At 62.3% G+C, this 20,217-nt stretch overlaps 3 protein-coding genes across 10 annotated transcripts; 2 read left to right on the top strand and 1 right to left on the bottom strand.

Annotated features, from left to right (window-relative positions):
* Positions 1-80: 80 nt before the first annotated feature.
* On the top strand, positions 81-1,831 carry CTXND2 (cortexin domain containing 2). 2 transcript variants are annotated; one of them, XM_052665142.1, is made up of 2 exons: positions 81-1,088; positions 1,630-1,831. In XM_052665142.1, exons 1-2 carry the CDS (start codon positions 1,008-1,010, stop codon positions 1,816-1,818), a joined length of 270 nt encoding a protein of 89 aa, XP_052521102.1. In that variant the 5' UTR covers positions 81-1,007; the 3' UTR covers positions 1,819-1,831. The 2 variants fall into 2 exon arrangements, 1 of the variants encoding a protein (XP_052521102.1); XR_008202042.1 differs by having other exon boundaries at positions 990-1,088; positions 1,298-1,650.
* SETDB1 (SET domain bifurcated histone lysine methyltransferase 1) lies at positions 1,832-15,555 on the top strand. Of its 6 annotated transcripts, none has more exons than XM_052665116.1 (22): positions 1,832-1,928; positions 2,816-3,029; positions 3,369-3,541; positions 3,996-4,033; positions 4,156-4,255; positions 4,635-4,802; positions 4,889-5,090; positions 6,209-6,282; positions 6,545-6,735; positions 7,317-7,494; positions 7,810-7,948; positions 10,102-10,245; positions 10,715-11,314; positions 11,482-11,598; positions 11,729-11,898; positions 12,024-12,610; positions 12,790-12,818; positions 13,035-13,167; positions 13,523-13,685; positions 13,978-14,189; positions 14,673-14,761; positions 14,988-15,555. In XM_052665116.1, exons 2-22 carry the CDS (start codon positions 2,818-2,820, stop codon positions 15,103-15,105), a joined length of 3,837 nt encoding a protein of 1,278 aa, XP_052521076.1. In that variant the 5' UTR covers positions 1,832-1,928; positions 2,816-2,817; the 3' UTR covers positions 15,106-15,555. The 6 variants fall into 6 exon arrangements, with proteins under 6 accessions (XP_052521076.1, XP_052521077.1, XP_052521075.1 ...); XM_052665117.1 differs by lacking the exon at positions 1,832-1,928 and adding an exon at positions 1,937-2,343 and having other exon boundaries at positions 14,953-15,555; XM_052665115.1 differs by lacking the exon at positions 1,832-1,928 and adding an exon at positions 1,937-2,343 and having other exon boundaries at positions 2,813-3,029.
* Positions 15,490-19,904, bottom strand: CERS2 (ceramide synthase 2). 2 transcript variants are annotated; one of them, XM_052665138.1, is made up of 11 exons: positions 19,799-19,904; positions 18,871-19,044; positions 18,164-18,281; positions 17,969-18,087; positions 17,749-17,806; positions 17,615-17,665; positions 17,356-17,448; positions 17,077-17,205; positions 16,894-17,000; positions 16,657-16,810; positions 15,490-16,325 (listed from the first exon to the last, which is right to left on the bottom strand). In XM_052665138.1, the coding sequence occupies exons 2-11, from the start codon at positions 19,041-19,043 to the stop codon at positions 16,191-16,193; spliced, it is 1,137 nt and encodes a 378-aa protein (XP_052521098.1). In that variant the 5' UTR covers position 19,044; positions 19,799-19,904; the 3' UTR covers positions 15,490-16,190. The 2 variants fall into 2 exon arrangements, with proteins under 2 accessions (XP_052521098.1, XP_052521100.1); XM_052665140.1 differs by lacking the exon at positions 19,799-19,904 and adding an exon at positions 19,684-19,793.
* Between the last annotated feature and the right edge of the window lie 313 nt (positions 19,905-20,217).

Below are 20,217 nucleotides of genomic sequence, written 5' to 3'. Positions count from 1 at the left end.
TGGTCCGTCGTGGAGGGGGCGGGGCGAAAGGGGCGGTGTGGCTTTAAGAGAGAGTGCCCCGCCCACATCGCGAGGGGCGTGGTCAAGGAGGGGAGCGTGGTCACTGGGGGCGTGGTCAAGGGGCGGGAGTGATGACGTCACGTTGTTTATTTGTTTTGTCCCGAGCAAAAGAATGTGATGGGAATTGGGATTGGGATTGGGATTGGGATTGGGATTGGGATTGGGATTGGGATTGGGATTGGGACCGGGATTGGGACCGGGATTGGGATTGGGACTGGAATTTGTGTTGGGAATTTGTGGGGGATTCAGACTGAAGAGTTGGGATTGGGATTTGGGTTGAGATTGGGATTTGAAGTGGGGTTGGGATTGAGATAGGGACTGGGATCAAGAGTGGGATTGAGGCTGGGATTTGGACTGGTATTCAGGTTGAGATTGGGATTGAGAGTGGGATTTGGATTGATGTGGGGATGGGGATCAGCAGTGGGATTTGGGTTGATAATATAACAAATACAATGAAACTGAGAGGCGGTGCTGCTGGAGGTGCTGCTCCTTCCTGCACCGCTCTTTGGCAGCTCCAAACTGCAGAGCAGCTCAGACTCAGTGCCGCAGTTCCCAAAGCTTTGCGCTGCTCAGAGCCCACGGCAGCCCCTGCCCCACTGCAGGTCACCCCACGGGCCGGGGGGAGGCGAGGGACCCAGCGCTGTCTGCTCAGGGGGGTCCCAGTTTGCTCAACCAGAGCCACACACAAAGCCTGGCGGGAGGTGCTGAGAGCTTCGTGACCCCTTTAATCCGCAGGATCGCTTCTCCCCATTGCAGGGAGCAGCTGAAAGGTGATGCTGCTGTGCGTCTGCGGTGTCTTTGATGGCCCCGATGTCACCACGGCCCTGCAGTATTGATGAGGCTCAGAGAGGTGAAGTCCAGCCCCAGTGCCTCTGTGTCCCTGCAGTATTCATAAAGCCCGATGAGGTGACAGCAGGCCACAACGTCACCGTATCCCTGCATTATTCATGAGGCCAATTGACTGGGGAGAGCCACAGACAGCAGGACACAGGGCCAGGCAGTCCGTCTGTCTCTCCATCTGGAGAGAGGTAAGGGGCGCTCAGCACACACAGGACAGGGTTCAGAACTGGGGGGTTGGGGTCCCACCTCAGTAGGGTGATGGCATTCATGGAGGCTGTGTTTGCTCACCCCTGGTGTATTATAAACACAAACAAATCTGTAAGTTTGGTGGCTTTTCTGGCACCAGCCTGAACAAACCTTCTCTTCTGCTCTTGTTTGCACACCTCTGTTTGCTTAGCACGGCTTTCCCACATGCTCCTGTCCCCTCCTAACCCGAGCCACGTCTGCTGGACTCAAAGATCCTTACTGGTCCCTTCCATCTCAAGGTATTCTGTGATTCCGTGATTCCATGATTTCCCCGATTCTGTGGGGGCTCAGCCAAGCCCTGCTGTGCCAAACAACCACCAGTGTGGCTGTACCCAACAGTAATGGCATATTTTAACCCGGGTTTTCCTGGAAAGCGGGCAGGCTGTGCAGGGAAGAGAAGCTGGAAGGGATGCCACTGGGAACAGTGGGGTGCTTTGTCCTGTGATTGCCGCTCCTGTTCTTCCACCCTCCTCTGCCCTGCAGGATGCGGCTGGGGCTGCACGCCTGAGTGCCGCCCGCATGGCCATCGACGTGGATCAGGGCTTCGCCATCGCCTTCGTGGTGCTCACGTGCCTCTTCCTGCTGGCCGTGATGGTTCGCTGCGCCAAGCTCATCATCGACCCCTACAGCGCCATCCCCACCTCCACCTGGGAGGAGGAGCAGATCAACTGAGCCTCCCCGGACCCCCAGCACGGTGACTCGCGGTTCTCCCTCCCCACTGGGTGCGCCCAGAGCTTCATCCCGGCGCCCCAAGGCGCTCTTGGAAACGTAGAGTTGCTCAGGTTGGAAAAGACCTTAAAGATCATCAAGTCTCCATTACCTCTGACACCCCAGGGTCCTCCATCTCCTTGAGAGCCCCAGCCGTTCTTCTCTTCCCTTCCTCAAACCCCTGAGAACCCCCCCGGCCCGGACCGCTTCCGTCCCCTGGGTGGCAGTGCTGAGCCTTTGCAGGGACGCGGCCCCTTTAAGGCTCCCCCCAGCCGCTCTTCTCACACATGCGCCTTGGCTCACTTCCGCCGCTCACGGCGGCGGCCCGCCTCTCACGCATGCGTAGAGCAACGCCGGCCTCAACTGGGAGGAACGGGACTTCCTCTAAGTACCGGAAGTGACGGCGTGCAACTTCCGGTCCAGCGCCCCCGACCCCTTCCTCAGCCTCCATCCCAGCAATAGGGGGCCGGGCTGGGCCGCGGGGCCGAGGTGGGCGCGGGGACGGCGGGTTGTTGAGGCGGGGACGGGGGGAGAGCGGCGAGGGGCTCGGGAAGGAGCGGGGGGGGCTGAGGGGGTTTGTGAGGCGGCTGGGGGGGCTGAGGGGTTTGGAAGGGAGCGGGGGGAGGAGGCACGGGATGCGGGGGAGGGGGGGAGGAGCGCGGGGGAGTCTGGGGGGGTTTGGGGCCGAGGGGAGCGGGAGGAGCTCCGTGTGCCGCTGGCTGCGTCCCCGGCACGGCGGTGGGACCCGGTCCCCGTTGGGCAGCACGGCCCCTCTGCGTTCCCTTCTTCTCTTTTTCCTCCCGGCCCTCAGAGAGACGTTGGATCTTTGCGTTTTCAGGGCTGGAGGGTGGGACTGGGGGAGAAACGTGAGCTGTAGGGCAGCGGGAGGCGGGCGGGATGGAGCGGAGCAACGGGGGGGGAAAACGGCGGCCTCACTCCTCTGTGGTTCCGGGTGCAGCAGAAATGGATTGCCAGGACATCAAAGAGCTGCAAAAAGAAGTGATGGAGGAGATGGGAATCTCCATGGAGGAGCTGGAGGACATCATCAACAAGGAGCTGGAGAAGTCTGAGTACGTGAAGCAGAAGAAGCAGCAGCTGGAGGAGCTGGAGGTGTGCGTGAAGCAGAAGGAAGAGGAGGTGGCGCACGTCGATCGCCTCTTCGATGATGCTTGGAGGTGAGCTCACCTGGAATTGCGGCTGTGGATCTGCGTTGGGTCTCGGAGAGCAGAGATGGGGCAGATCGGGTGGCAAAGGCTGATCTCTGAGCGCTACCTGTTTCCCTTCCAGTAGGCTGACGCCGTGCTGGTTGACTTGTATGTGATTATTGAGGGATGATTAAAATCAGCCCCCCTGACTGTGAACCCCTCTTGTGAATGTTTTTCCCTCTTCACGGTGGCTGTGTTTAATTTTGAGCTCCCCAGTGGTTCCTGTTTCTTTCTGCAATGCTGTGGGATTTACATCTGGACTCACTTTATCTTTTTCTGTCTCTCCCTCTTTCTTTCTTCCCATCTCAGAGACTTTCACAAATGTGAGATGTTGGTGAAGGATCTGTACTCCAAACTGGGCCTGGATTACCGTGAGAGCAGCTCTGAGGAGGAGGACTTGGCTGCCAAACCCACAGAAGTGATTGAGATCCCAGATGACGACGACGACGACATCATGAGTATTGATTCGGGCTGGAAGAACAGTTCAGTGTCTTACTGTGGTGATGAGGAAGGAGCGGGGATGGGAGCATCCTGCAGCAGAGGGGGATCAGAACGGGGTGCTGTAGAGCTGCCCGTCAGCCACGGTGGCCCTGAAGCAGATGGGAGCCGTGAGCTCACATGAGGGACATCAGCACTGCCATGGTCTGCCGGGGCCCCACGGTGCCTGGAGTTCAGGCTGTCAGGTGCTGAGCTGGGAATAATTGTTGTCCACGTCAAACGGTGGACGTCCTTTGCTGTGGAGGAGCTGCAGGTGCATTTCTTGCATCTAGAAGTGATTGGAAGTAAAATTGCCTTTTTCGAGTGAATTTCCTGGCAGGATCAGGGGATGCTTTTGAACGGAGGCTTCCCTCTGGTCCCTTTTCTTTGGGTGACTTTCTAGGGTGCATTCTTCCTCCCCAGTGTGTTTTAAACCACTTGTTTTCTCTCTAACCCCAGGCGATAGCAGTCCCAAGGTTCCCAAGGATCAGACCCTGGTGAGTTGGCACAGATCTGATCACGGTGCACTTCTGCAGTGGGGTTTTGCTGGCCCAGGACATCGTTGTATTCAGCGAGGCTGAAAATCCCCACTCTTTCACGTTCTTTTCCTTCCCTTCAGCTGAGGGAAGCCATGGCAGCAATGAGGAGGTCGGCCCAGGACGTTCAGAAGTTTATGGATGCTGTGCACAGGAGAACAAACGCCCAGGAGGCAGTGAGAGGTCAGTGTGAGCGTCCTGCAGCTGCCTGCTGCGTGCTGCCACTCGATGCTGGGCCCGTTTTCATTTTGGGAAGGAAAAACACAGCTCTGCTCTTTCCTTTCCCTGTTGGAAAGACCCGCTGGGGCGTGCAGATGCCATTTTGTTTCTGGAAATCCTTCTTAAGTCCAAATACTTGGAGTTCCTGTGCCATGAGAGCCTTTCAGCGCTGTGCCGTCCTCCTCGCTGGTGGCTCCGTCCTCCGGGGCTCAGGCACTCGGCTGCTGGCAGCAGAGCAGAGCAGGGCTGCTGCTCCCTGCGTCGGGTCTGACAGATGTGCTTGCAGTTGAAGCACAGCAGAGCGAATCCCTGGTTCGTTTGTGACGCGGCCGTTTCTGGGCAGATGCACAAACCCCTCAGCAGGCGCCTGGTGCTCTGCACTCTGCTGGACCGGCCGTGGGGGTGGGCGACCTCAGCAACGATGGCGATCTGAAGGTGGGCATGAGGATCCTGGGCAAGAAGAGAACCAAAACGTGGCACAAAGGGACTCTGATCGCCATCCAGACGGTCGGTAGGTTCTGAGTCAGCGGAGCTCAGCTCCTCCCGCGTGGAATCGCCGTGCCTTCGCTGAGCCCGCCCTGCTGGAACGTCTTTCAGGTGCTGGGAAGAAGTACAAAGTGAAGTTCGACAACAAGGGCAAGAGTTTGCTGTCTGGCAATCACATTGCTTACGACTATCACCCCTCCCCGGACAAACACTACGTTGGGAGCAGAGTTGTGGCAAAATACAAAGATGGGGATCAGGTCTGGCTGTATGCTGGCATCGTGGCTGAAACGCCAAACGTGAAGAACAAAGACAGGTATTCGTTCTCCTCCGCCGCCGTTTTATTCTTGTTTTTCTTATTAGTGAGAAGGAAACGTGCTGAAGTGGCAGCTAAGCTGCTTTCTGACCTCCCCAGGGCCGCGCTCACTGTTGTTTCCTCACTTATCCACGAGTGCTTTGGGTGGAGCCTCTGTTGTGTTGCTCAGATCCCTGAGTCAGAAGTTGTGTTTGGTAATTCAGATGATGGTGCAGATATCAGCCCTCCCTGCTCAGGGCCTGGCATGAGGAAGGAGGAGCCCCGAGGTGTTTTGTGCCAGCAGTGTTGCCTGGGCACGTCAGGAGGAGCAGCAGCAGGTCGAAAGCAGTCCCAGCTGTGTGCGGATGAGAGGCAGCTCCCCTTGGATGTGGTTTTTGCTCTGTGGTCTTTCTGGGAAGACTCACAGAGGGTTTTATCAGCCTCCCACGCTCAGATGTGGCTGCGCCCAGCCGTGCGAGGTCCCATCTGATAAGTGTGGGGAGCTGGGCAGAGCTCTGTGCCTGTTGGTCGTGTTGCAAACGTGCTCCTCCTGGCTGTTCTGCTGATCTCTCGTAACCCTGGCACAGCCCTGCCTCCCAACTGCTACTTGGGGGCATGTTTTTGTTCTTATCTTTCTTCCTTATCTCCTTTCCTCACCGCTGCGGTTCAGCCTCGTGAGCCCCATCTCCCCTGCAGCCCTGGGCTCTTCCACGCACACATCCTGTGTGTCCCCAGCTCTCCCCTCTGCTGCTCTCAGTGCCAGCAGAAGAGCTGCTGCCCAGAGGCTCTGCAAATATCTTTGTGGAGATCAGGAGCAATTAAACTCCTTGTGTTTCCCCATCTTTGCAGCTCCGTGGTGGAGGCGCAGAGGTTTGGATGGGGGGGAGAGGGCCTGGCTGTGCTGTGCTGCTGGGAAGCCTTTGGGCAGCTTCTGTGTGTCCTCTTAGAGCGCAGACGGAGCTCAGGGCTGGGCACAGCGGTTCAGAAGCACTGAGGGAGGCAGCAGCAATCAGTTCTGCCTGTCCTCAGGTGCCTCGCCTGAGCCGGGCCGTTTGGGGGTGGCGGTGGGGTTTCTCTGCTTCGTTCAGTGGCATTCCCAAGCCCAGCTCTCCACCTGGGTTCTCTGTGCTGTTATGCAGGTTCTTGATCTTCTTTGACGATGGCTACGCTTCGTACGTCAAGGAGTGGGAGCTGTACCCAGTCTGCAGGCCGCGTGAGTGACCTCTGCCTCCCCTGCGTCCTCCTGCTGGGTCACTCGGGGCGCTTGTGGGCACGCGAGGGGCTCATCTGGAGCATGAAGGTCGCACATCTCAGTGCTGTGCTCCTGGAGATTCGCTCCGCACGCAGAATGGGAGGCAGCTCCCTGCCTGGGGGCATCGGCGTGGCTGCGCGCCCTGCTGCCCTGAGCAGAAATGCGTTTGGAAAGGAGCCAAAGGACCTTTCCCCCAACCTCGTTTCTCTCCCTTTCTGTGCAGTTAAGAAGACTTGGGAGGACATAGAGGACGTGTCGTGCCGGGACTTCATCGAGGAGTACATCAGTGCCTACCCCAACCGCCCCATGGTGCTGCTGAAGAGCGGCCAGCTGATCAAAACCGAGTGGGAGGGGACCTGGTGGAAATCCAGGGTGGAGGAGGTGGACAGCAGTCTGGTCAAAATCCTCTTCCTGGTACGGCCATTGCTGCTCTGCCATCGAGGGGGGAGGATGGGGGCGTTTCTGTGTGTGGAGCCGAACCTGTGGGCCTTTGGAGCCCGGTTTCCCTGCTGGGGTCGGATGGGGCTCTGGAGCAGGCACACGTTCTGCTGCTCTGTGCTTTGCTGGGAAGGTGAGGCTTTGATCTGCGTGATGAAAGCTCCAAAAGCCTTTTTGACTGGGGTTCGCTCCCACGGCTGTGCATGCAAGGTGCTTTACAGAGGGTTACAAAACAGAACTCATCGTCTGCAGCAGTTCTGTCCCGCTCCTCTGCTGCTGCAAGCTCCCAGCAGCTCCTTCTGCTCACTAGGAGTGCTGTTCTGAGCAGCTGAGCAGAGCTGCAGGATTCTGCAGGCTCAGCTTGTGCACACTGCAGCAGAGCAGCACTTTGGTGCCTGCTTGGGTCCCTTCTTGCCTAAATAACGGCACCTGGGCGCCATTCACTGTTTGCATGACCTTCCATAAGCCTTCACATCAATGCTTTCCCTCTTCTCAGCTGCGTTCTGCTGTCTTTAGAAGCATCACTAACGTTTCCTGGCTCTGCGTCCCCCATCCAGGAAGCTCTTGCTGTAGATGCTGTGAGTGTTGCGTTCTCCTTGCTGCAGGATGACAAACGCTGCGAGTGGATTTACCGCGGATCCACGCGCCTCGAGCCCATGTTCAGCATGAAAACCTCCACTGCCTCCACCCAGGAAAAGAAGCAGGGTGGGCAGGCGAGGACTCGGCCCAATGTTGGTACGGAGCGTTTTCTGCTTTCCTGTGTGTCTGGGAATCCTGGGGTCGTTGGCTGTGTGTTTTGTGGTGGTTTTTAACTGAGCTCCCAGAGGGGCAGGATTTGCAGCGGCTTTGCCTGCTGGATGCGGCAGAAACGGGCAGAATCTGCCTGGGTCGGTGGGCTGCGACTCACAGCTTTGCCAGTGGCCCCTGTTAATGGCCAGTGCTTTGTGCCGCTCGCCTCGGCGACCACATCAGCGTTCTGTGGCTGGTGGGACGACCTGGCTGCTGTGAGGACCCCGGGTCGATACTGAGCTCCTTCGTTCCTCCCCCAAGGCGCTGTGCGGAGCAAAGGCCCCGTGGTGCAGTACACACAGGATCTGACTGGAGCTGGGACGCAGTACAAACCCCTGGAGCAGATGCAGGCGGCCTCGCTGGCAGTGCAGCCCCCCTCCCCGCCGCCCTCTGAGATGGAGTAAGTACCGGATCCGTCCCGTGCCGCTCTGCGCTCCGTCTGCGGTGCCCGGCCCTTTGGGCGCTGCCCTCCTCGCGTAGCAGAGCCCTCGGGTGCAGATCAGCTTCGTGGCTCTGCTCGGTGCCAGGCTGTGCAGATGTTTCTAGTTTTGCTTCTGGGGAGCCGAGAGGAAAGGCTGCAGGAGGAGATGCTGGGGGCGGGGAGCCGAGCGCCCCTGAGCCAGGTGCCCACTGTTGGCCAGGGCTGAAGCTTCGCACACATTGCTGCATTTCCGAGTTAGAAAGCTTGCTGCCTCTCTTCTGAAAATCTGAATTGCTCCCTCGTGTCACGTCCAGGCTTTGGTCCTCGGCTGCCTTGCATTCCTCTGCTTGGACCGACCTGCTGGCAGAACTCAATGGCTTACAGAGCGCTGAGAACTCGGGATCAGCTGTTGGTCCGGGTGCTCGTGGACCAAACGTGTTCACTCTGAGCTCCATCCGAGCTCCCCACGCATCTCCTGCTGCTGGGGGCCCGGGGGGGACCGGCGTGGAGGGCCAGGACGGTGCAGAAGGAGGCCTGGATGGAGGAAGGACTGAACACGGTGATGGAGGGAGCGTGTGTGAGAAGAGCGGGCCAGCTGAGGGTGTGCTCTGGGACCCCGAGAGCCTCACAGGGGAGAGGGAAGCTGCCCCCGTTCATTTTTGTCACCACTGCGGATTTCCCATCCGAATTTACGGACGCCTGACCCCCTGCCAGCACGTCTTCTGCTCTCGCTGCGTTTTGCTGCATGGGCTGAGAGGAGAGAGGAGATGCCCCGGCTGTGGGGAAGCCGTGCGGCACGTGAAGTTTTACTCCCCAGATGCTCTGTAGTTGCAGCAGTGTGTAAGAACCCCGTCTGCCCCCAAAGCTCCCTTCTCAGCGTGGGATTCCCCTCCAAAAGCAGTGCAGTGCGACTCGGCTGCCCCTGGATGTGGGGATCCAGTAGGAAATGCACTTCTTGTGCCATCCTGACCGAGACGTGAGAGCTGAAGCTGCAATCCGGCCCCTGTTCTCCAGCAGAACCAAAAGGAGGGATGCTGTGCCAGGGGAGGAGCCCAGAAAGCAGTGCTGGCTCCTGCGTGGGGGCTCCCCCAGGACAGGGGGCCGTGGGGCACCCGAGCTGCCCGGCACAGCAGGAAGGCGCTGGCGTTGGAGGGCCGGGGTCTGCAGCTCCCTGCCCCTGAATCTCTGTGCTCCCGTTCAGCCATCCTCACAGAAACCTTTTTCTTCCCTCTCCTGACCGTGGCTTTGGTTCAGGATCTTGCTGTCAGATCGAATCAGCAGATGCTGCAGATGTTTCCTTGTCCTGCCTTTAAGAACCGGGCTGCTTCCAAGCCAGCCCTTCCCCATCGCTGCCCTGCGCAGCACGCTGTGTCCCTGCAGGAATGCTTTGGGGTTAAACGTTGTTTCTGAGAGTATTAAAAGTGAGAGAATGGTTCCTTCGCTGCCCTGTTTTATTTGCTGAGGGAGGGCCAGCTCTCCTCCCCTCCAGCTCCGCTTTCAGCCTTGCTGTGGTGCCACAGAGCTGCTCACTGCTGTTCCTTTGTAACACTGCTGACAGCAGCCTTGTTCTCTTGCTCCTGCAGTTTTAAAGGTGCTTTTCGCCTCCCTTTCAGGCAGGGTTTGCTGCTGCTTCCTGCCCCGATAACAGCTGTGTTCCTTGACCTGCGGGAAGCCAGCGGCTGGCTGGGCTGCGTTCTGTTTCAGCCGTGGAAGTGGACTGAGGCTCTGTGCAGCTCTGCTCTGCTGCTGCGCAGCCCCTGCAGGGCCGTCAGGGATCCCCGAGCCCTTCTGTGCCTGCTGCCCTTACGTCCCCGTGTCTCAGCTGGTTTTGTTCTTGGCACGGACCAAGGGGGGCTCTGTACCTCTGATTCCTCCCCTGTTCGGTGCTGAAGCCCAGACCCGGGCTCTCAGTGCTCCTTCCTGCTGCTGCGGGGTTTCTTGGTGCCCTCCAACACCCAGCTGTGCGTCAGTTCTCGCCGTAGGGCCGCTGCAGGATTGTTTGCGCCGCGCTGGGGTTTGCACGGCTGTGAGGATGGATCTGCTCCCTGCGTGTTGGCCGGACGCTGGCAGTAACCCGGGGGCGAATGGGGCTGCTGCACCTTGCCAATTGCTGCCCTTTTTCCCTCCTGCAGGTGCCCTGACGGCCTGCTGGCCCAGTCGAGGAAGCAGGTGGCCAAGAAGAGCACATCCTTCCGGCCCGGCTCGGGGCAGTCGTCGCCTTCGCCGCCCGTGCTGAACGACGCGCCAGGAAGGGCGGCTGCAGCCCAGCAGCATCGGTGAGCACAGCAGAGCCCCGGGATTTGGGGTTGCTTTGCTTTGGCTTCTGCCAGGCCCCAATCGTTTGTCACCTCCTTCCCTCGCTGTCCCTCCCTGACAACTGCTGGCTGCGTTTTGTCGTTGGCGTGAGCTTGGAAAGCCTCTTATCGCTTCTGCCCAGTCCTCACCCCTGCCCAGAGCCTCTGGAAATGCTTGTCTGCAAAGGGCTCGAGTTCCTATGAATGTTCTGGGGCTTCTGAGGGTTAATCTGTGTCGGCAGGTGGCTCCTCCGTGGCGGCAGCTTTGTCTCCCTGCCCCGCAGCTGCTGATCTGTGTGCAGCTTGTCGCTGCCTCCTGCGCTCCCTTCTGGCGGCGGTTTCCCATTCAGAAGCGCCTGGTGGCGATGCTCCCTCCCTCAGCAGGGCAAAGCCAGCAGTGGGCGCCTCGCCTCCCGCCGCCCCGGCCGCTCACCGTCCGCCTTCCCCACAGCAGCTTCCCCTCCGGGCCGGCCGCCTCGGCGCAGCCCTTCCACGGGATGCTGGACCGGGTGCCCAACGAGCCGTCGTACCGCGCGCCGCTGGAGAAGCTCTTCTACCTCCCCCACGTCTGCAGCTACGCCTGCCTGTCCCGCGTGCGGCCCCTGCGCAGCGACCAGTACCGCAGCCGCAACCCGCTGCTCATCCCCCTGCTCTACGACTTCAGGAGGATGACGGCGCGCCGCAGGGTGAACCGCAAGATGGGCTTCCATGTCATCTACAAGACGCCGTGCGGGCTCTGCCTGCGCAGCATGGCCGAGATCGAGCGCTACCTCTTCGAGACCGACTGCGACTTCCTGTTCCTGGAGATGTTCTGCCTGGATCCCTACGTCCTGGTGGACCGCAAATTCCAGCCCTACAAGCCCTACTATTACATCGCCGACATCACCAGGGGCCGCGAGGACGTGCCGCTGTCCTGCGTCAACGAGATCGACGGCACGCCGCCGCCGCAGGTGGCCTACAGCAAGGAGCGCATCCCCGGCAAGGGGGTCTTCATCAACACGGGCTGGGAGTTCCTGGTGGGCTGCGACTGCAGGGACGGCTGCAGGGACAAGTAGGTGGCGCCCGCCGCTCCGCCCCCCCTGCGCTCGGCCAACCGCGGCTGCGGCGCTGTGGGGCCGCGGCTTCGCCCCCGGGGCTCGGCTTTCCCTGCCTGCCGAAGCCGCGTGCAGGATCGATTCTCTGGGGGCTCGGCTGAGTTCTATTCCTCTCTGCCTGCAGATCCAAGTGTGCCTGTCACCAGCTGACGGTCCAAGCAACCGGCTGCACCCCGGGGGGGCAGATCAACCCCAACTCGGGGTACCAGCACAAGAGGCTGGAGGAGTGCCTCCCAACTGGGTGAGCGTGCGCCCTTTCTCCTCCCCCGCCCTCTTTTCCTTCTTCCCTATTAGTGGCCTCCCCTCCCCTGCCTGCCAAAGGGAGGACAGCTCTGCTCTCTGATAGCTGACGCTGCTCTCCTTTCGTTCAGGGTTTATGAGTGTAACAAGAGGTGCAAATGCAACGTCAACATGTGCACCAACCGCCTGGTCCAGCACGGGCTGCAGGTCAGGCTGCAGCTGTTCAAGACTCAGAACAAGGGCTGGGGCATCCGCTGCCTCGATGACATCGCCAAGGGCTCCTTCGTCTGCATCTACGCAGGTAGGGCCGAGGCTTCGGCTGCAGGGGGCAGCGGAGCGGAGCCAGAGGCGCAAACGCAGCTCTGCTCCCAGCGGCGCTGGGCTGTCGGTGCGGCTGGAAACTCGCGCTGCTTTTGTGCCGACCAGGGAAAATCCTCACGGATGACTTTGCCGACAAAGAGGGCTTGGAGATGGGGGACGAGTACTTTGCAAACCTGGATCACATCGAGAGCGTGGAGAACTTCAAGGAGGGCTACGAGAGCGACGCCAAGTGCTCGTCTGACAGCAGCGGGGTGGACCTGAAGGACGACGAGGAGGACAACACGGGCACGGAGGAGCAGGAGGAGTCCAACGAGGACAGCTCTGATGACAACTTCTGCAAGGACGAGGGCTTCAATGCCAGCTCGGTGTGGCGCAGCTACGCCACGAGGCGACAAACCCGCGGGCAGAAGGAGAACGGCCTCTCAGAAACGGCCTCCAAGGACTCGGGGCTCACGCCGCAGGTCGGCCACGATGAGGCTGCGGCAGCCGCCTCCTGCAAGCTGCCCGTGTCCGAGGAGACCTCCAAGAACAAGGTGGCCTCGTGGCTCAGCTCCAACAGCGTGTCTGACAGCTTCCAGGACAACGACAGCACCTCGTCCTTCAAGATGAGCGAAGGAGGGGAGGCCAAAGGCTGCAGGGCTGATGCTGCCCCGGGGGGCGCGGAGGGAGAGGCGAAGGCGCCGAGGAAGGATGTGAGCTGGGGGCGCAGCCCCGTGGTGGGGGGGTTTCGGGTGCCCTGTGCTCGTCCTCTGCCCCGAGGAGGGGGACCTGGAGCCCCGGTGGTGCGGAGGGTGGGTGGTGAATGGGCCCTGCTGGGGCAGCCGCAAGGACAAGGAGGAGTTTTCATCCTCTGCGTTTCTTCCTTCTGCAGGAACCTGAAGATTCAAGCAAAGTCCCGGGGTAAGGTTCCTTCAATCCTTTTTTCCTGCTGTTTATTATTACTTATTCTTTCCAAATTTGCCTTGGAATGACTTGCTGTGGCTCTGTGGCTGCTCCCCACCTCTTTTCGATGTCGTTAAGCTGCGCCAGAAGGATCTGAGTAGTCGGGGGGGCTCAGAGGTGCTGTTTGAGCTCTGCCTTCCCAACCACCTCTCAGCTCCTCTCCTCCCCTCGCAGGCTCAGCGACCTGGGCAGGCTGTATGGCTACAACCCCAGCCCCCCCAAACTGGAGGGGCTGCGCAGACCCACCAGCAAAACGGCTCTGCTGCAGAGCAGGCGGCACTCGGGGCCCCTGCAGCCCCCCGCCGAGGTGAGCTGCCCCATGGCTGTCAGCTGCTGCTCTCCTCGGAGTGCCAGTGGCTCCTGGTTGAGATTCCCAGGCTGGTGGGGGTCTCTCAGGGCCGAAGGCCCCGGGCCTCAGCTTCTGTGCAGTGGGATGGCGCAGCGCTCTGCACCCAGGGTTGAGGATGCTGTGCACTGCGGGGGGTTGTCCCCCCTCCCTGTGGGTTTCCCTGGAGGCTCAAGGAGCCCAGCCTCCCCCGGAGCCCCAGCACCGCGTGGCTCAGCCCCTGCCAGCTGCCTGCAGATTTCCTGCGGGGTGGGGGGCTCCTTTGCTGGGATGGGGGTCTGGGGGCAGCGCCGCTCAGGAGCTGCGATACTTGCAGGACGTGCTGACCCTGTCCAGCAGCACCGACAGCGATGGGGACAACGGGCCCAAGGTGGAGGGGCAGCCCCAGGGCGCTGCCAACGACAGCGACGACATCCAGACCATTTCATCGGGCTCTGAGGAGGAGGAAGGGGATGAGAAGAAGAACCCCTGCGGTTCAGGTGAGCGCGGGGAGGCGAGGGGCTGCCCCACAGCGCTGCGCTGCTGCTCACAGGACGTGGGAGGGTGAGGAGGGTGGCAGGAGCCGCCCTGCGGCCGCGTGGAGCCGAGCTGCACTCAGAGGTTTCTGAGCCGGGCGGAAGCAGAAGCTGGGCGTCTCGGTTGTGAAGGGCCCAGGGCTCAGCTTTGTGCAGGAGGGTGGACGGCACAGCGCTCTGCGCCTGGGGAGGGGGGGCCCACAGGGAGCCGGGCTGCTGGCGGTGCGGATTCCTCCCGGCCTTCGCCCCCCTGCAGGGCCCATGAAGAGGCAGGTGGCCGTGAAATCCACGCGGGGCTTCGCCCTGAAATCCACCCACGGCATCGCCATCAAATCCACCAACATGGCGGCAGCCGAGAAGGGCGACAGCGCTCCGGTCTGCAGGACGACGCGGCAGTTCTACGATGGAGAGGAGTCCTGCTACATCATTGATGCCAAACTGGAGGGGAACCTGGGCCGCTACCTCAACGTGAGCACAGGGCTGCGGGAGAGCTGGGGGGGTAGAGGAGATGGGGGGGGATGCAGTGGGATGCATTGGGGGGAGGATGTGGGGTGTATTGGGATGCAGTGGGATGAGGAGGGATGCAGTGGGATGTATTGGGATGCACTGGAATGCTGCAGTGGGATGATGGTGTGAGGTGATGTGGGCTGCATTGAGACGATGTGGGATGCAGTGGGATGAGGATGTGGGATGTATTGGAATGGTGCAGTGGGATGCATTGGGACAATATGGGCTGCATTGGGGTGATGCAGGATGCAGTGGGATGGGGATGGTGGTGATGGGGATGATGGTGGTGATGGTGGTGATGGTGGTGATGGTGGTGATGGTGGTGATGGGGATGATGGTGATGTGGGCTGCGGTGCTTTCAGGGGTGCCACTCATTTGTGAGGGTTTCTGCCCCCCCCGCCCCCCAGGGCTCCCTCCGCACCCACAGCTCTGTTCCCTTTGCAGCACAGCTGCAGTCCCAACCTCTTCGTGCAGAACGTTTTTGTGGACACCCACGACCTGCGCTTCCCCTGGGTCGCCTTCTTCGCCAGCAAGTAAATGGAGGAGGGGGCGGCGCTGGGATCTCTGGGGTCTGGGGGCCGCGTCCCTTTGTGGGGTCGGGCCCAAGGCTTCCCCTCCCGGCTGGGAGGTGGGGGGCAGAGGAGGGGGCTGAGGGGGAGTCCGTCGCTGCAGGGCCGTCCCGAGGGCTGGGGGGGGGGCTGGGGAGGGGTCCTTTGTCCCGCAGCATCGCGTGGGGAACAGCATCTCCTTTCCTTGCAGGAGGATCCGGGCGGGCACGGAGCTGACGTGGGATTACAACTACGAGGTGGGCAGCGTGGAGGGCAAGGAGCTGCTGTGCTGCTGCGGGGCCATCGAGTGCAGGGGGCGGCTGCTCTGAGCGCCCGCCAGCCGGACTGCGAGCCGCCGGGGGGGCTCTCACCCCCACCCCCACCCGAGCTGTGCTGTGGGGGGGGGGCTCCGACCCCACAGCGCCCCCCGGCTGCTCCTGTTGCGTTCGCTGGGGCTGGGGGTCGCTGTTGCCGCCACGTTGTTGCACTGGGGGTCTCTTGGAGTTGTGGGGGGAGGGGGGGAATGGAGAGGGTGATGATAAACATCAGTGATGGGGCTGAGAGGGGAAGCTCCCCCCCCCCCCGCCGTGAGATGTAAAGAATTCCTGTTGTTACCAAGCAATAAAACGGGCTTTTCTACTCCCACCTCTCACAGCGCCGTGCCCCCCCTCCCCCTTTTATTTATGTATTTCACTGCAGCTCAGCAGCAGGAGTTGGTTGTTTATTTTCTTTTAAACTTTATTAATATATTTTAACCTTTAAAAAAGAAAAAAACAAAACCAAGAACAAAACCAAGAACAAAACCAAAAACAAAACGACACATTTTGGTCTGATGGCGGTTAATGGTCCTTCCCCCCCCGCCCCCCAACTCCCCCTTCATTGCAGGAGGCAGAGCCCCCCCTGCCCCTCTCCCCCCCCCAATAAATAGAAACAGAATCGCTGCTCGTTGGCCCCCTCTGGCCCACGGGGGCTCCGGGGGGGCACAGCTGAGCCCCACTGACAGAGGACTGGAGGGAGGAGGCCGCAGCAGCGCTGACCCACAGCTCCGTTGGCCCAAACCCCAGCACGACTTCATCCATTCGGCTTTGGGGGTCACCTCCCCCCCCCCCCACCCTCCTCCCACAGCACCGGCATCAATGGGGGGGGACGTGGGGAGGGGGTTTGGGGCGCCGAGGGCAGGAGCCGCCTCTGACCCCGTTAAGGCAGTGGGTGAAAGGCAAAGAGGAGCCGCGAGGTGGAGCAGCAGCCGTGCTGCTTCCCACCCCCCCTCCCCAGTGCTGCGGTCCCAGAGGGGCTGAGGGGGGCAGAGGGGCTCTGCGGGGCCCCGATTCGCGCTGCCGGAGCAGGGAGGGGGGAGGATGGAGGGGGTGGGGACCCCTGGCACTGCGTGACCCCCGGCCGTGGGGGGAGGCGCTCAGTCGTTCTTGCGGTGGTTGTTGTTCAGGAGGGGGGGGGGATGCCCGTTGGACAGGGGGCCGTTCTTCATCGCCTCCTCCTCCTCCTCAGAGTTGTCCGTCTCCTCGCGGTCGCTCCTCTCGTCCTCCACCACCTGCAGGGGGGGGAATTGGGGGCCGCCGTCACTCGGTGCTGCTGTTTTCTGCCAGGCTTCAGCTTCTCCCACCCCCACCGCTGCCCTTTTCTTTCTGCCCCCCCCCCCCCCCCCCCCCCCCCGGGTCACTGCAGCACTTTGAGCTTCACTGCAGCCCAGCGTCCAACTCTGGGCTCCGATCTGCAGCCTCCACCTCATCCCAGGGCGGTGGTCCTGCACCCCCCCCCTTCACCCCAAACTGAATGGGGCCGACGCCCCCCCCCCTCAAACCAGGGCTGTGAACACCCCCAAGATGGGGGCTGTGACCCCCCTGCTTTTCCCCCCCCGTTACCTTTCCAGTTATGAACTTGTGTGCCATGCGGATGATGAGGAAGGCCCAGAAGACGTGCAGCAGCTGCAGCACCCCCATCATGGCGTTGAAGAAGTAGTAGCCAAAGAAGGCCGGGTAGAGCTCCAGGGGGTAAACCACAGTGCAGTGCATGATCCTGGGCAGGGGAAGGGGCTCCGTTACAGACCCCCCCCATCCCGTGGGCCTCCCCCCCCCCCTCAGGTTCAGCCCCCCGCTCACCAGAAGGGCAGGATGACCAAACGGGTGACGATGAAGACGGCAGCGAAGACGATGAAGATGTTGTTGCAGGTGTTCCTCCAGTTGGCGTAGTTGAACATCTTGGCTGACTGTGGGAGGGGGGGTGGGGGTGAGGGGGGAGGGCAGAGCCCCACGTGGGGGTGTGGGGCGGGGGGGGCGCCGTACCTCCAGCAGGTAATCGGAGGAGTCGTGCAGGGCCATGATGAGCGTCCCGGCACGGACGTAGTTGGCAAACCAGGAGAAGCTGATGAGGATGATGGTGGCCACGTGGTGGATGATTTGCTCCTTGAAGTCCTGCGTGCGGCACAGGGGCGGTGGGGGGGGGGGGTCACCCCGGCCCCAATCTCCCCCATTCCTGCTGCTCCCCCTCATCCCAACCCCTCCCGTGCCCCAAAAGCGACCTGGAACCCCAAGGAGGGGTGGGGGGGGGGCAGGGGGTCCCACCTTGCGCTTGACATCAGAAGCGATGCTGAAGAGCAGCGACCAATAGAAGGAGAGTTCGATCATGTAGTACCAGTACTGGGAGGGCAGGATGCTCTGCAAGCCAAGGACGTGTTGGGGGCTCAGGGATTCCATTGTCGTCCCCCCCGCCCGCCGCAGGCATCGATCGATTGACCGAGGGACCGCCCTGGGCATGGAGGGGACCCCCAGAAGCGTGGGGATCTGCAGCCCCACAGGATGGGAACGGGGCGGGGGGGCTCACCTGGATGGGGTACCCCTTCCACACCTCCCGGAGGTCGTAGAACCACGGCTTCTGTGGGATGGGGGAGAGAGACAGAGAGAGGCATTAATGGGGGGCGGGGGGACACCAGGCACGGCGGGGGGGGCACTACTCACATCCACTATGACAGCCATGCCAGCAATGAAAGCAAGAAGGTAAAACGTGAATCGCCAACTGGAAAAAGGAAGCAGACCGTGCTCAGGGGCGCAGCTGGGGGGGGAGGGACGAGGACGGACCCCCACCTCCCGGATCGCACCCTCCCGGGGGGGGGGGGGCTGCACCACCCGGGGCGCCTCCACCTCCAATGCAGCCGGATGGGACCCAGGCCGCGCTCACCTCGCCTCCCGGAACTTCTTGAGCAGGCTGGGCCGGTCCTGGTTGCGGCGGCGGCGGAACCAACGCTCCACCTGGCGCACGGAGCAGCCGCTCTTCCTCGACAGCATCTCCACATCAGCCTGGGGGGGGGGACGGAGGGGACGTTGGCGCCGTGTTGCCCCCCCTCCCCGCCACCCCCTCGGGGTCCCTCCTCACCTGTTTGGGCTGCTTGGAAGTGGCGGCGTAGAACTTCTCCAGCACTGCGTTTGGGGCGGCTCTCAGCCGGACGCGTTCCTTCACACCCAGCAGCCCGGCCAGTGGGGTGGCCACGTACCTGCAGGTGGACAGACGGACCCCCAGCCCCATGACTGCGGGCTGACGCCCCCCAAAGCACCCAGGATCGCAGGGTGGGCGCTATGGGGCTGCCCCCCTCCCTCCAAATGGCCCCAGGTTGGGTGTCAGCGCCGTGGCCCCACATGGTGATGCAGAGCGGCTCCTTCTCCCCCGTTCCCAACAAAGCCCGGTTTGTTCCCAACCTCAGGCTGTGCCCCATTGTTTGCCCAACAAACTGCAGCTCAGATGCGGGGGATGCACAAAGCCACAGCTGTGTGCGGGGGGAGACACAGCATCCCCAGCGCCGCTGTGGGGGCTGCGGGCAGGCAGAGACCCCCAGGGATGGGACCACCAACCCGAGCCCCCACCGAGACACAGAGCCGAGCCTGAGGGGTGCGAAGCCACAGAACCAAGAGCTTGGAGAAGACCTCCGAGATGGCACAGCCTGAATGCCCACCTATGGGCGACAGCTCCCAGAGTGGGATGGGGCTGAGCCGGGGGTGTGGGGTGGAGGTTTGGGATGGGGGTGGAGGTTTGGGATGGGGGTGGAGGTTTGGGATGGGGGTGGAGGTCCCCCAGTGGTCACTCACGTCTCAAAGAGGTGCCGCACGATGAGGAAGAGGAAGGCCATGGGGATGGTGATGTAGAGGTCGGAGGCTTTGGCGTAAACGCGCCCATCGCGGTCCTCCAAATCGGCCCAGGTGAGGTTTGCAGGCAGCCAGAGCCGCTCCCACCAGAAATAACTGCACAGCGTCTGGAACATCCTGCAGGACGGGGGGGTGAGGGGTGAAAACCCCCCAAAGGGGCGCAGAACCACGGAGCCAAAGAACCCGTGGGGCCACCAAGGAGAAGCGGCACCCAGAATGGGAATGAGCCCCAGTGACCCCAAAGGGCCCCAATGGGCCTCAGCACCCCCAAAGCTCCCCAATGACCCCAAAGTCCCCATAGGGCCCCAATGCCCCCAAAGCCCCAGCGGGCCCAAATGCTTCCAAACGGCCCCAGTGCCCAAATGGGCCTCAATGCCTCCAAAGGGAACCAATGCCCCCAAACGGCCCCAGTGGGCCCCAATGCTCCCAAACCCCCACTTTGGGGTCACGGCAGATCCCCGCGGATCGCTCCGGTCCGGCGCGGACTTTGACCGGCGCTGTGCGATCATTAACCCGCCCGTTCCGTTCCCGGATCCCCGCGGCCCATCGCGGCCTTTCCTTCGGGGCACAAAGCGGCGGGGCTCCCCGCAGGGCGCAGCGGGGCGGGCGGCGCTCACGGTCGCCCTCCGGGTTTCCTTTGGGCACCGAACCGAGCCGCCCAACCCCTCGGTTCCCGTTCGCCGTTGCGGCCCCAAAGCGCTCCCCGCTCCCCCTCCCCCCCCCCGCGGGGCCGCCCCGGTCCCACCCCGGGCCTACCGCGGCCTTCCGGAGCTCCGAGCCCGGGGCGGGGGGGTACGAAGGGGCTGCCAAAATGGCGGCCGGACCGCGAGACCGCGCCGCTCCCCCCCTCCGCCCCCCCCGCCCCACTCACTCCGCCGCCCGCCGCCTCAGCGCCGCCGCCGCCGCCGCCCCCCCCGCGCCCCGCAGAGGGCGGCAGTGACGTCACCGCCAACGCCGCCGCCGGGCGGACCCGGGGCGGGGGGCGGGGCTTTTGCGGGAGGTGGGCGTGGCCTGGCGCGTGCCGGTTTTTTCCTGGGGAGTGGGCGTGGTCTGGGGGCGGGGTGGGCGTGGCCGCCGGCCCGCGAGAGAATCGTCGCCGCGGGCGATGCCGGGAAGGGGCGGGGCTTCACGGGAGGGGAGCGCGGGGGTCACGCGTGGCCCCGGGAGCGCGCGCCCTGTGGGCGGTCCGTAGCGGGGTGCGGTGCGGTGCCGTGCGGTGCGGGCGCGGCCCCCGCCTTCCCCGCCAGCCCTCCTCGCAGCGCCGCTATGGGCACCCCGCCCACCCCACGC

Source organism: Tympanuchus pallidicinctus, unplaced genomic scaffold (assembly GCF_026119805.1).
Source record: "Tympanuchus pallidicinctus isolate F22 unplaced genomic scaffold, pur_lepc_1.0 scaffold61, whole genome shotgun sequence".
Taxonomy (NCBI): Eukaryota; Metazoa; Chordata; class Aves; order Galliformes; family Phasianidae; genus Tympanuchus; species Tympanuchus pallidicinctus.
Note: the sequence above shows the minus strand (reverse complement) of the source record. Positions and strands in the feature narration are given on the sequence as shown.

What these genes read in the sequence shown, in the direction of transcription:
- CTXND2 (XM_052665142.1), top strand. Translation starts at nt 1,008, where the DNA reads ATGAGGCCAATTGACTGGGGAGAGCCACAGACAGCAGGACACAGGGCC. An exon ending in GTCTCTCCATCTGGAGAGAG is followed by an intron (nt 1,089 to 1,629) that starts GTAAGGGGCGCT and finishes TCTGCCCTGCAG; the next exon opens with GATGCGGCTGGGGCTGCACG.
- SETDB1 (XM_052665116.1), top strand. Translation starts at nt 2,818, where the DNA reads ATGGATTGCCAGGACATCAAAGAGCTGCAAAAAGAAGTGATGGAGGAG. An exon ending in AACGTGAAGAACAAAGACAG is followed by an intron (nt 5,091 to 6,208) that starts GTATTCGTTCTC and finishes GCTGTTATGCAG; the next exon opens with GTTCTTGATCTTCTTTGACG. An exon ending in GTACCCAGTCTGCAGGCCGC is followed by an intron (nt 6,283 to 6,544) that starts GTGAGTGACCTC and finishes CTTTCTGTGCAG; the next exon opens with TTAAGAAGACTTGGGAGGAC.
- CERS2 (XM_052665138.1), bottom strand. Translation starts at nt 19,043, where the DNA reads ATGTTCCAGACGCTGTGCAGTTATTTCTGGTGGGAGCGGCTCTGGCTG. An exon ending in GCATGGCTGTCATAGTGGAT is followed by an intron (nt 17,666 to 17,748) that starts GTGAGTAGTGCC and finishes CCCATCCCACAG; the next exon opens with AAGCCGTGGTTCTACGACCT. An exon ending in TTGGTCATCCTGCCCTTCTG is followed by an intron (nt 16,811 to 16,893) that starts GTGAGCGGGGGG and finishes TCCCCTGCCCAG; the next exon opens with GATCATGCACTGCACTGTGG.